The 12,225-nt window shown below is 49.7% G+C and overlaps 1 protein-coding gene across 1 annotated transcript in view; it reads left to right on the top strand.

The window, feature by feature from the left end:
* The first annotated feature begins 9,827 nt into the window (after positions 1-9,827).
* Positions 9,828-12,225, top strand: part of LOC128640766 (transmembrane protein 53-A-like) — a 23,225-nt gene continuing 20,827 nt past the window's right edge. Inside the window, exon 1 of the mRNA XM_053693190.1 lies at positions 9,828-9,975. Within this exon, the coding sequence (XP_053549165.1) occupies positions 9,828-9,975 (148 nt within the window). The remainder of the gene's footprint in view (positions 9,976-12,225) is intronic.

Below are 12,225 nucleotides of genomic sequence, written 5' to 3'. Positions count from 1 at the left end.
GATCTGCTGTCCGGAGGGAGTGGGCGGGCATGATGGGTGGGGGAGGGGCGTGATGGGGGCATGACGGGGCGTGGTCTGTAGAGAGAGTGCGCAAAAGAGGCGGGAGACAGAGCAAAAGAAAGGGACGAGAGAGCAAAAGAGGGGGCAGAAAGAGCAGAAAAGAGAGGGGGGAGAAAGAGCAGAAAAGAAAGGGGGGAGAAAGAGCACAAAAGAGAGGGGGAAAAAGAGCACAAAAGAGAGGGGAAAAAAGAGTACAAAAGAGGGGGGGGGGGAAAGAGCACAAAAGAGAGGGGGGGGAGAAAGAGCACAAAAATAGGGGGGGGAAGAGCACAAAAAAGAGTGGGGGAAGAGAGCACAAAAGAGAGGGGAGAAAGAGCACAAAATAGAGGGGGGAGAACGAGCACAAAATAGAGGGGGGAGAATGAGCACAAAATAGAGGGGGGAGAAAGAGCACAAAATAGAGGGGGGAGAAAGAGCACAAAAGAGAGGGGGGAGAAAGAGCACAAAAGAGAGGGCGGGAGAAAGAGCACAAAAGAGAGGGGGGGAGAAAGAGCACAAAAGAGAGGGGGGGAGAAAGAGCACAAAAGAGGGGAGAAGAGAGCATGAAAAAGAGGGGGGGGAGAAAGAGCACAAAAGAGAGGGGGAAGAAAGAGCACAAAAGAGAGGGGGGAGAAAGAGCACTAAAGAGAGGGGAGAAAGAGCACAAAAGAGAGGGGGGAGAAAGAGCACAAAAGAGAGGGGGGAGAAAGAGCACAAAAGAGAGGGGGGAGAAAGAGCACAAAAGAGAGGGGGGACAAAGAGCACAAAAGAGAGGGGGGAGAAAGAGCACAAAAGAGAGGGGGGAGAAAGAGCACAAAAGAGAGGGGAGAAAGAGCACTAAAGAGAGGGGAGAAAGAACACAAAAGAGGGGGGGAGAGAGAGCACAAAAGAGGGGGGAGGAGAGAGCACAAAAGAGAGGGGGGAGAAAGAGCACAAATGAGAGGGGGGGAGAAAGAGCACAAAATAGGGGATGGAGAAAGAGCACAAAAGAGAGGGGGGAGAAAGAGAGGGGGGAGAGAGAGCAAAACAGAGAGGGGAGAGAGAGCACAAAAGGGGGGGGAGAAAGAGCACAAAAGAGAGGGAGAAAGAGCACAAAAGAGGGGAGAAGAGAGCATGAAAAAGAGGGGAAAGAAAGAGCACAAAAGAGAGGGGGGAAAAAGAGCACAAAAGAGATGGGGGAAAGAGCACAAAAGAGAGGGGGGGGGGGAGAGCACAAAAGAGGGAGGGGAGAAAGAGCACAAAAAAGGGGGGTAGAAAGAGCACAAAAGAGAGGGGGGAGGAGAGAGCACAAAAGAGAGGGGGGGAGGAGAGAGCACAAAAGAGAGGGGGGAGGAGAGAGCACAAAAGAGAGGGGGGAGGAGAGAGCACAAAAGAGAGAGGGGAGGAGAGAGCACAAAAGAGAGAGGGGAGGAGAGAGCACAAAAGAGAGGGGAGGAGAGAGCACAAAAGAGAGGGGAGAAAGAGCACAAAAGAGAGGGGAGGAGAGAGCACAAAAGAGAGGGGGGAGAAAGAACACAAAAGAGTGGGGGAGAGAGAGCACAAAAGAGGGGGGAGGAGAGAGCACAAACGAGAGGGGGGAGAAAGAGCACAAATGATAGGGGGGAGAAAGAGCACAAAATAGGGGATGGAGAAAGAGCACAAAAGAGAGGGGGAGAAAGAGAGGGGGGGAGAGAGAGCACAAAAGGGGGGGGGGAAAGAGCACAAAAGAGAGGGGAGAAAGAGCACAAAAGAGGGGAGAAGAGAGCATGAAAAAGAGGGGGAAGAAAGAGCACAAAAGAGAGGGGGAAGAAAGAGCACAAAAGAGCGGTGAGAAAGAGCACAAAAGAGAGGGGAGAAAGAGCACAAAAGAGAGGGGGGGAAAGAGCACAAAAGAGAGGGGGGAAGAGCACAAAAGAGAGGGGAGGAGAGAGCACAAAAGAGAGGGGAGAAAGAGCACAAAAGAGAGGGGAGGAGAGAGCACAAAAGAGAGGGGGGAGAAAGAACACAAAAGAGTGGGGGAGAGAGAGCACAAAAGAGGGGGGAGGAGAGAGCACAAACGAGAGGGGGGAGAAAGAGCACAAATGATAGGGGGGAGAAAGAGCACAAAATAGGGGATGGAGAAAGAGCACAAAAGAGAGGGGGAGAAAGAGAGGGGGGAGAGAGAGCACAAAAGGGGGGGGGAAAGAGCACAAAAGAGAGGGGAGAAAGAGCACAAAAGAGGGGAGAAGAGAGCATGAAAAAGAGGGGGAAGAAAGAGCACAAAAGAGAGGGGGAAGAAAGAGCACAAAAGAGCGGTGAGAAAGAGCACAAAAGAGAGGGGAGAAAGAGCACAAAAGAGAGGGGGGGAAAGAGCACAAAAGAGAGGGGGGAAGAGCACAAAAGAGGGGGGGGAGAAGAGCACAAAAGAGGGGGGGGAGAAAGAGCTAAAAAAAAGCTTGGGAGAAAGAGCACAAAAGAGGGGGGGGGGAAGAGCACAAGAGGGGGGGGAAGAGCACAAAAGAGGGGGGGGGGAGAAAGAGCACAAAAGAGGGAGGGAGAAAGAGCACAAAAGAGGGGGAGGAGAAAGAGCACAAAAAAGAGGGGGAGGAGAAAGAGCACAAAAGAGAGAAGGGAGAAAGAGCACAAAAGAGGGGATGAAGAAAGAGCACAAAAGAGGGGGGAGAAAGAGCAAAAAAGAGAGGGGGAGAAAGAGCACAAAAGAGAAGGGGGAGAAAGAGCACACAAAAGAGAAGGGGGAGAAAGAGCACACAAAAGAGGGGGAGAAAGAGCACAAGAGAGAAGGGGGAGAAAGAGCACACAAAAGAGGGGGAGAAAGAGCACAAAAAAGAGAGGGGGAGAAAGAGCGCAAAAAAGAGAGGGGGAGAGAGCACAAAAAAGAGGGGAAAGAAAGAGCAAAAAAAAGAAGGGGGAGAAAGAACACAAAAGAGGGGAGAAGAGAGCATGAAAATGAGGGGGGAGAAAGAGCACAAAAAAGAGGGGGAGAGAGAGCACAAAAGAGTGGGGAGGAGAGAGCACAAAAGAGTGGGGAGGAGAGATCACAAAAGAGAGGGGGGAGAGATCACAAAAGAGAGGGGGGAGAAAGAACACAAAAGAGGGGGGGAGAGAGGGCACAAAAGAGGGGGAGGAGAGGGCACAAAAGAGGGGGAGGAGAGAGCACAAAAGAGAGGGGGGAGAAAGAGCACAAAAGAGAGGGGGGAGAAAGAGCACAAAAGAGAGAGGGGAGAAAGAGCACAAAATAGAGGGGGGAGAAAAAGCACAAAAGAGAGGGGGGAGAGAGAGCACAAAAGAGTGGGAATGAGAGAGCACAAAAGAGAGGGGGGAGAAAGAACACAAAAGAGGAGGGGAGAAAGAACACAAAAGAGGAGGGGAGAGAGAGCACAAAAGAGAGGGGGGAGAAATAGCACAAATGAGAGGGGGGAAAGAGCACAAAATAGGGGATGGAGAAAGAGCACAAAAGAGAGGGGAGAGAAAGAGCACAAATGAGAGGGGGGAGAAAGAGAGGGGGGAGAGAGAGCAAAACAGAGAGGGGAGAGAGAGCAAAAAAGAGGGGGGGGGAGAGAGCATGAAAAAGAGGGGGAAGAAAGAGCACAGAAGAGAGGGGGGAGAAAGAGCACAAAAGAGAGGGTGGAGAAAGAGCACAAAAGAGAGGGGGGAGAAAGAGCACAAAAGAGAGGGGGGTGAAAGAGCACAAAAGAGAGGGGGGGTGAAAGAGCACAAAAGAGGGGGAGAGAAAGAGCACAAAAGAGGGGGGGGAGAAAGAGCACAAAAGAGGGGGAGGAGAAAGAGTACAAAAGAGAGGGGGGAGAAAGAGTACAAAAGAGAGGGGGGAGAAAGAGCACAAAAGAGGGGAGAAGAGAGCATGAAAAAAGAGGGGGGAGAAAGAGCACAAAAGAGAGGGGGGGAGAAAGAGCACAAAAGAGAGAGGGAGAGAGCACAAAAGAGAAGGGGGAGAAAGAGCACAAAAGAGAGAAGGGAGAAAGCACAAAAGAGGGGATGAAGAAAGAGCACAAAAGAGGGGGGAGAAAGAGCAAAAAAGAGAGGGGGAGAAAGAGCACAAAAAAGAGAGGGGGAGAAAGAGCACAAAAAAGAGAGGGGGAGAAAGAGCACAAAAGAGGGGAGAAGAGAGCATGAAAAAGAGGGGGGAGAAAGAGCACAAAAGAGAGGGGGGAGAAAGAGCACAAAAGAGAGGGGGGGAGAGAGAGCACAAAAGAGAGGGGGGAGAGAGAGCACAAAAGAGAGGGGGAGAGAGAGCACAAAAGAGAGGGGGAGAAAGAACACAAAATAGAGGGGGAGAGAGGGCACAAAAGAGGGGGGGGGGGAGAAAGAACACAAAAGAGAGGGGGAGAGAGAGCACAAAAGAGACGGGGGAGAAAAAGCACAAAAGAGAGGGAGGAGAAAGAGCACAAAAGAGAGGGGGGAGAAAGAGCACAAAAGAGAGGGGGGAGAAAGAGCACAAAAGAGAGGGGGGAGAAAGAGCACAAAAGAGAGGGGGGAGAAAGAGCACAAAAGAGGGGATGGAGAAAGAGCACAAAAGAGAGGGGGGAGAAAGAGCACAAAAGAGAGGGGGGAGAAAGAGCACAAAAGAGGGGATGGAGAAAGAGCACAAAAGAGAGGGGGAAGAAAGAGCACAAAAGAGAGGGGAGGAGAGAGCACAAAAGAGAAGGGGAGAAAGAACACAAAAGAGGGGGGGGGGGAGAGAGCACAAAAGAGGGGGGAGGAGAGAGCACAAAAGAGAGGGGGGAGAAAGAGCACAAACGAGAGGGGGGAGAAAGAGCACAAAATAGGGGATGGAGAAAGAGCACAAAAGAGAGGGGGGAGAAAGAGAGGGGGGAAAGAGCAAAAAAGAGAGGGGAGAAAGAGCACAAAAGAGGGGGGGAGAAAGAGCACAAAAGAGGGGGGGAGAAAGAGCACAAAAGAGGGGGGGGAGAAAGAGCACAAAAGAGAGGGGCGAAAGAGCACAAAAGAGGCGAGAAGAGAGCATGAAAAAGAGGGGGAAGAAAGAGCACAAACGAGAAAGGGGAGAAAGAGCACAAAAGAGAGGGGGGAGAAAGAGCACAAAAGAGAGGGGGAGAAAGAGCACAAAAGAGAGGGGGAGAAAAATCACAAAAAAGAGGGGAAAGAGAGCACAAAAGAGTGGGGAGGAGAGAGCACAAAAGAGAGGGGGGAGAAAGAGCACAAAAGAGAGGGGGAGAGAGAGCACAAAAGAGAGAGGGGGAGAAAGAGCACAAAAGAGAGAGGGGGGAGAAAGAGCACAAAAGAGAGAGGGGGGAGAAAGAGCACAAAAGAGAGGGGGGAGAAAGAGCACAAAAGAGAGGGGGGAGTAAGAGCACAAAAGAGAGGGGGGAGAAAGAGCACAAAAGAGGGGGGGAGAAAGAGCACAAAAGAGAGAGGGGGGAGAAAGAGCACAAAAGAGGGGATGGAGAAAGAGCACAAAAGAGAGGGGGGAGAAAGAGCACAAAAGAGGGGGGGAGAAAGAGAGAGCACAAAAGAGAGGGGGGGAGAGAGAGCAAAAAAAATATAAATTATGCTTACCTAATAATTTCATTTCCATCGTGTGGAGGAGAGTCCATGGCTTCATTCATTACTTGTGGGAAATAAGAACCTGGCCACCAGGAGGAGGCAAAGACACCCCAGCCAAAGGCTTAAATACCTCCCCCACTTCCCTCATTCCCCAGTCATTTTGCCGAGGGAACAAGAAACAGTAGGAGAAATATCAGGGTATAAATGGTGCCAGAAGAACAAACTAAATTTAGGTCTGCCCACCGGAGCAACGGGTGGGAGCCGTGGACTCTCCTCCCCATGATGGAAATGAAATTATCAGGTAAGCTTAATATATATTTTCCATCTAAAGGGGAGGAGAGTCCACGGCTTCATTCATTACTTGTGGGAACAAATATCCAAGCTCTAGAGGACCCTTAATGAAAACGAGAGGGCAAAAAATGCGGACCCTAATTCGAGGGCACCACAGCCTGTAAAACTTTACTCCCAAAAACTGCTTCCACCGAAGCAAAAACGTCAAATTTGTAAAATTTTGTAAAGGTATGTAAGGATGACCAGGTAGCCGCCTTACAAATCTGCTCCATAGAAGCCTCATTCTTGAAGGCCCACGAAGAAGCCACAGCTCTAGTAGAATGTCCCGCTGTCTCGTAGGCCAAGCGAATCATGCTCCTCAACCAAAAGGACAAAGAAGTTGCAGAGGCTTTCTGCCCCTTGCGCTTCCCTGAATACCCCACAAAAAGAGATGTAGTCTGTCTGAAATCCTTCATAGCCTGAAAAAGAACTTCAAAGCTCAAACCACATCCAAATTATGAAGTAACCTCTCCTTAGGAGAAGGGGGGTTAGGACACAAGGAAGGAACAACTATTTCCTGATTGATGTTACGGTTAGACACAACCTTGGGAAGAAATCCCAAACCAGTGCGAAGAACAGCCTTATCAGCATGAAAAAAACAGATAAGGAGGTTCACATTGCAAGGCTGCCAGCTCAGATACTCTGTGTGCCGATGCAATAGCCAACAGAAAAAGAACCTTCCAAGAAAGAATCTTAATGTTCACAGAGTGCATAGATTTAAACGGCACCCTCTGCAACACCTTCAGAACCAAGTTCAAGCTCCAAGGAGGAGCAGACTGTCTAAAAACAGGCCTGATTCTAGACACAGCCTGAACAAAAGACTGAATATCAGGAAGCTCAGCGAGCCTCTTGTGTAACAGAACAGATAGTGCCGAAATCTGTCCCTTCAAAGAACTGGCGGCAAGCCCCTTCTCCAGTCCATCCTGGAAAAAAGACAGAATTCTGGATACCTTAACCTTGTGCAAAGGATATCCCTGCTTCTCACACCAGGACAAGTAAGTCCTCCACACCTTATGATAGATGCGACCAGTGACCGGCTTCCTGGCCTGAACGAGAGTAACAATCACTCTCTCAGAAAACCCTCTCTTGGCCAAGACTAAGCGTTCAATCTCCATGCAGTCAGCCTCAGAGAATCTAGATTTTGATGTTGAAAGGGACCCTGTACCAACAGATCCCTGTGACAGGGTAACCTCCATGGAGGAGATGATGACATCCCCACCAGATCCGCGAACCACGTCCTCCGCAGCCACGATGGAGCAATCAGAATAGCCAAAGCTTGCTCCTGCTTGATGCGGGCCTCTACACAAGGTAGAAGTGGCAACGGTGGAAAAATTTAAACTAGGTTTAACCCCCAAGGTACCGCCAAGGCATCTATCAGCTCTGCCTGGGGATCCCTAGACCGCGACTCATATCTGGGCAGCTTGCAATTGAGTCTGGACGCCATGAGATCTATCTCCAGAGTGCCCGATTCGTGACAAATCTCCGCAAACTCCTCGGGTGGAGAGACCATTCCCCTGGATGGAAGGATTGTCTGCTGAGAAAATCCGCTTCCCAGTTGTCCACACCCGGAATGTGGATTGCTGAGAGCGAGCAGCCTTAGGACTCTGCCCATTCAAATTTACGAGAAACCTTCCTCATCGCTAGGGAGCTTCTCGTCCCCCGCTGATGGTTGATGTAAGCCACCGAGGTAATGTTGTCTGTCCGGAATCTGATGAAGCTGAATGACCCCAGAAGAGGCCATGCCTTCAGAGCATTGTAGATCGCTCGAAGTTCCAGAATATTGATCGGGAGGAGAGACTCCTCTCAAGACCATTTTCCCTGTGCCATCCTGGCACCCCAAACAGCTCCCCATCCTGCCAGACTCGCGTCCGTGTTCACAATCTCCCAGGATGTTCTCAGGAAGGATGTTCCTTGGGACAGTTGTTCCGGATGAATCCACCAAGAGAGGGAGTCCATTGTCCGATCGTCCAGAGAAATCTGTTGGGATAGGTCTGTATGATCACCATTCCACTGTCTCAACATGCACAACTGAAGAGGTCTGAGATGGAACCTGGCGAATGGAATGACATCGATGCTGGATACCATGAACCTGATCACCTCCATACTCTGCGCCACAGAGGAACTGGAGTAGGACTGAAGGGCAAGACAGGCGGACACAATCTTCCTGCTTTGCTGATCTGCGAAAAATATCCTCATGGATATAGAATCTATTATCATTCCCAGGAACTCCACCCGTTTGCTGGAAATCAGTGAGCTCTTTCCTGAGTTTATCTTCCAACCGTGAGATTGGAGTAAAAGAAGAAGGGCCCTCTAGTGATCCTCTGCGAGACTGAACGATGGCGCCTGGACTAGGATATCATCCAGATAGGGCGCCACAGCAATGCCTCTGGATCTGGCTACTGCAAGCAGCGCCCCCAGAACCTTTGTGAAGACTCTTGGGGCCGTCGCCAGACCAAAGGGAAGGGCCACAAACTGGAAATGTTGGTCCAGAAATGCAAATCTCAGGATCCTGAAGTGATCCCTGTGGATTGGCACATGAAGGTAGGCATCCTTCAAGTCTATTGTCATCATGAACGGACCCTCTTGAACTAGGGGCTAATCGTTTCCATTTTGAACAATGGAACAGACAGAAACTTGTTTAAACATTTTAGGTCTAGAATTGGGCGGAATGTGTCCTCCTTCTTTGGGACCATGAAAAGGTTTGAATAGTACCCTAGACCCCTTTCTGCTGGGGGTACTGGTGCAATAACTCCAAGAGAAGAGAGATCCCTCACACTTTCTAGAAAGGCTTCTGTCTTTTCTGGTCTGGAAGACAGATTTGACAGGAGGAATATGCCCCTGTGAGGATGAGTTCTGAACCTTATCCTGTATCCTTGGGTGACAACCTCCAGAACCCAAGGGTCCTGAACATCCTGCAACCAGGCCTCTGAGAAGAGAGATAATCTGCCCCGTACTTAGTCCGGGGACCGGTCGGGGGCCGCCCCTTCATGCCGACTTTGTTTCGGCTGGCTTCTTGTTCAGCTTAGACTTGTTCCAAGACTAACCTGGCTTCCAAACACCCTTGGACTGATCCGCTTTTGTGGTGGGCTGCTGGCGTTGGGCCTTGTCTGCACGAAAGGGACGAAAAGTAGATCCCTTAGGTTTAACCTTCTTATCCTGCGGTTTCAAAGCACCCTTGCCTCCCGTCACCGTGGATATGATCAAGTCCAATCCTGGACCAAACAGGATCTTTCCCTGAAAGAGAAGCGATAACAGTCTGGACTTAGAGGTCATGTCCGCAGACCATGACTTTAGCCACAGAGCCCTGTGGGCTAGTACAGAATATCCTGAAACCTTAGCATTCAGGCGAATAATTTGCATATTGGCATCACAAATAAGAGAATTAGCTACCTTCAAGGCCTTAATTCTCTCTTGTATTTAGTCAAGGGGAGTCTCCCTCTCGACCAAATCAGACAGAGATTCGCACCAATATGTCGCAGCTCCAGCAACCGCTGCTACCGCCAGCTGAAAAACAAACCCTGTGTGTTGAAACCTTTTCCTTAACATTCTTTTCTTACTTTTTATCCATGGGCTCTTTGAACGACGAACTATACTCAAGAGGAATCATTGTCTGCTTTGCGAGAGTAGAGATAGCACCATCCACCTTAGGGACGGTCCCCCATAGCTCGAGCTGAGAGTCCGGAACGGGGAACAGTTTCTTAAAGGAAGAAGAAAGGGAAAAAGAAGAACATAAACTCTCCCATTCATTCTTAATAATGTTAGCCATCTTAACAGGAACCAGAAAGGTCTGAGGTACCACCCTGTCCTCATACACTTTATCAAGCTTAGGAATCGAGGGTTTCTCTGGTAGTTTCAGTTCCGGAACCTCGAGAACAGTAAGCACCTGCCTCAGCAAAAAGCGCAAATTTTCCATCCTAAAACTAAAGTCAGGCTCCTCTGCAAACGGAGCTTTAGATGACATGGATTCCGACCCAGAAGGAACGTTCTCTGAAGAGTTGGAGTCATCCTCATCAGTGGATAACCTTTCCGAGATATCCATAGGTGTATATGACTCCTTGGCCAGATCCACATATTTTACCCTACGTTTGCGCTTAGTAGCAGAACGTGGTAAGGCACTTATCACTTTAGAGACCGCCATTTGCATTTGATCCGCAAAGTCTGACGGCCAACGGATTTCCCCCAAAGGAGAAATATACATGCCCTTGGGCCCTGCATGTGTACTCGGAGATGAATGTAGGGGACGCACCACACGGGACGGGGAACCCTCAGAGGTGGACGGCCCAGTAGTACTAGGCATTCTCTTCTTTCAAGAAGTCGAGACCTTATCAAGGCAAGGGGAACATAGTTGAGCAGGCGGATCTACTGGAACCTCCTCACAATAAACACAGGTACTAGACTTAGTTAAAGAGGGAGTACCCTCTAACGCGTCAGAGTCCTCTATAGCTTGCGGCTTTATTACGGACTAGTTATAAAATATAAACAATGGCACCTTTATAACCTCTTATGGCCGGGGCACTCACCAACTCCTAGGACCCAGACCACAGAAACCGTTATGTCTCCTGCACCGCCAGTCAAGCAAGGAAGTAGATTAGGCTACCTGGTCAAAAGGAATGCCTTGCAGGACCGCCCCTGCACTAGGGAGATAACGCGCCAAAACAGCCGCACAAATACTCCCGGAAGGAGACTAATGTTCACCCATTGCCAGAGCCTCATCTCACACATATCGCAGCAATGACACAATAAACAATATTATGTATAAACCCCCCTTGTTCAATAATCCCCTTACTAGGGATATTAACCCTTGATCCTATAAAGATAAGAGGCATCACACTGTGACCCTGTCTTCTGCGTTCTCATTAGGTGTATAAAAATTAAACAATCTTACTAGAATCTATGCCTTGGAACAGGAACACGGCCTCTCAAGTGTGACAGTGTAGTAACATCACTCCTGACATGGACTTGAGTGTAGGAAGCAGGCAGCAAAACTCGTCAATGCTGATTGCTTATGGAGCTAAAATGAGTTGGGATGGTTTCGCAAAAAGACTCTCCCTGCATCTCCGGAGTCTAACTTTCACCCAAGCTCTCACTGAGAGGCTGACAGGACAACTTCAAACTCCAGTCCCATTTCGAAGAGTACTTCCCTTCATAAGAGACTACTCCGATCTTCTGACACTTCTCTGCCAACCTCCTGTGACGAAATGCAAAGAATGATTGGGGGATGAGGGAAGTGGGGGAGGTATTTAAGCCTTTGGCTGGGGTGTCTTTGCCTCCTCCTGGCCAGTTTCTTATTTCCCACAAGTAATGAATGAAGCCGTGGACTCTCCTCCCCTTTAGATAAAAAGAGAGGGGGGAGAGAGAGCACACAAAAGGGGGGAAGAGCACAAAAGAGGGGGGAGAGAGAGCACAGAAGAGAGGGGAGAGAGAGCACAAAAGAGAGGGGGAGAGAGAGCACAAAAGAGAGGGGGGAGAGCACAAATAGAGGGGGGAGAGAGCACAAAAGAGAGGTGGGGAGAGAGAGCACAAAAGAGAGGGGGAGAGAGAGAGCACAAAAGAGAGGGGGGAGAGAGAGAGCACAAAAGAGAGGGGGAGAGAGCACAGAAGAGAGGGGGAGAGAGAACACCAAAGAGAGGGGGGAGAGAGAGCACAAAAGAGGGGGGGGGGGGAGAGCACAAAAGAGAGGGGAGAGAGAGAGCACAAAAGAGAGGGGGAGAGAAAGCACAAAAGAGAGGGGGGAGCGATAGATAGCACAAAAGAGAGGGGGGAGAGAGAGAGCACAAGAGAGGGGGGAGAGAGAGAGCACAAAAGAGAGGGGGGAGAGAGAGCACAAAAGAGAGGGGGTAGAGAGCACAAAAGACAGGGGAGAGAGAGAGAGAGCACAAAAGAGAGGGGGGGAGAGAGAGAGCACAAAAGAGAGGGGGGGGAGAGAGAGAGCACAAAAGAGAGGGGGGAGAGAGAGCACAAAAGAGAGGGGAGAGAGAGAGAGCACAAAAGAGAGGGGGAGAAAGAGAGAGCACAAAAGAGAGGGGGAGAGAGTAGAAAAGAGAGGGGGGCAGAGAGAGAGAGCACAAAAGAGAGGGGGGAGAGAGAGAGCACAAAAGAGAGGGGGGACAGAGAGAGAGCACATAAGAGAGGGGGATAGAGAGAGAGAGAGAGAGAGAGAGAGGGGCAAGGGGTGGGACCGATGTACTGGAAAAAATGGCCTGTGGACATGGGCTTTAGGACTAGTATATACAGTATATAATTTATTTGCAGCCTTTTCTTTCTAACTCCTGAAACCTCATATCTTTTAGCCCTTATATCTTTTTTTGTGAAATAGTTTTGTTCATATTATTTATCAGATAGTGTTATTATGAGTGT

The sequence above is a fragment of the Bombina bombina genome, chromosome 10, assembly GCF_027579735.1.
Source record: "Bombina bombina isolate aBomBom1 chromosome 10, aBomBom1.pri, whole genome shotgun sequence".
Taxonomy (NCBI): Eukaryota; Metazoa; Chordata; class Amphibia; order Anura; family Bombinatoridae; genus Bombina; species Bombina bombina.
The sequence above is the reverse complement of the archived record's forward strand: the minus strand, read 5'-3'. Positions and strand labels throughout refer to the sequence as shown.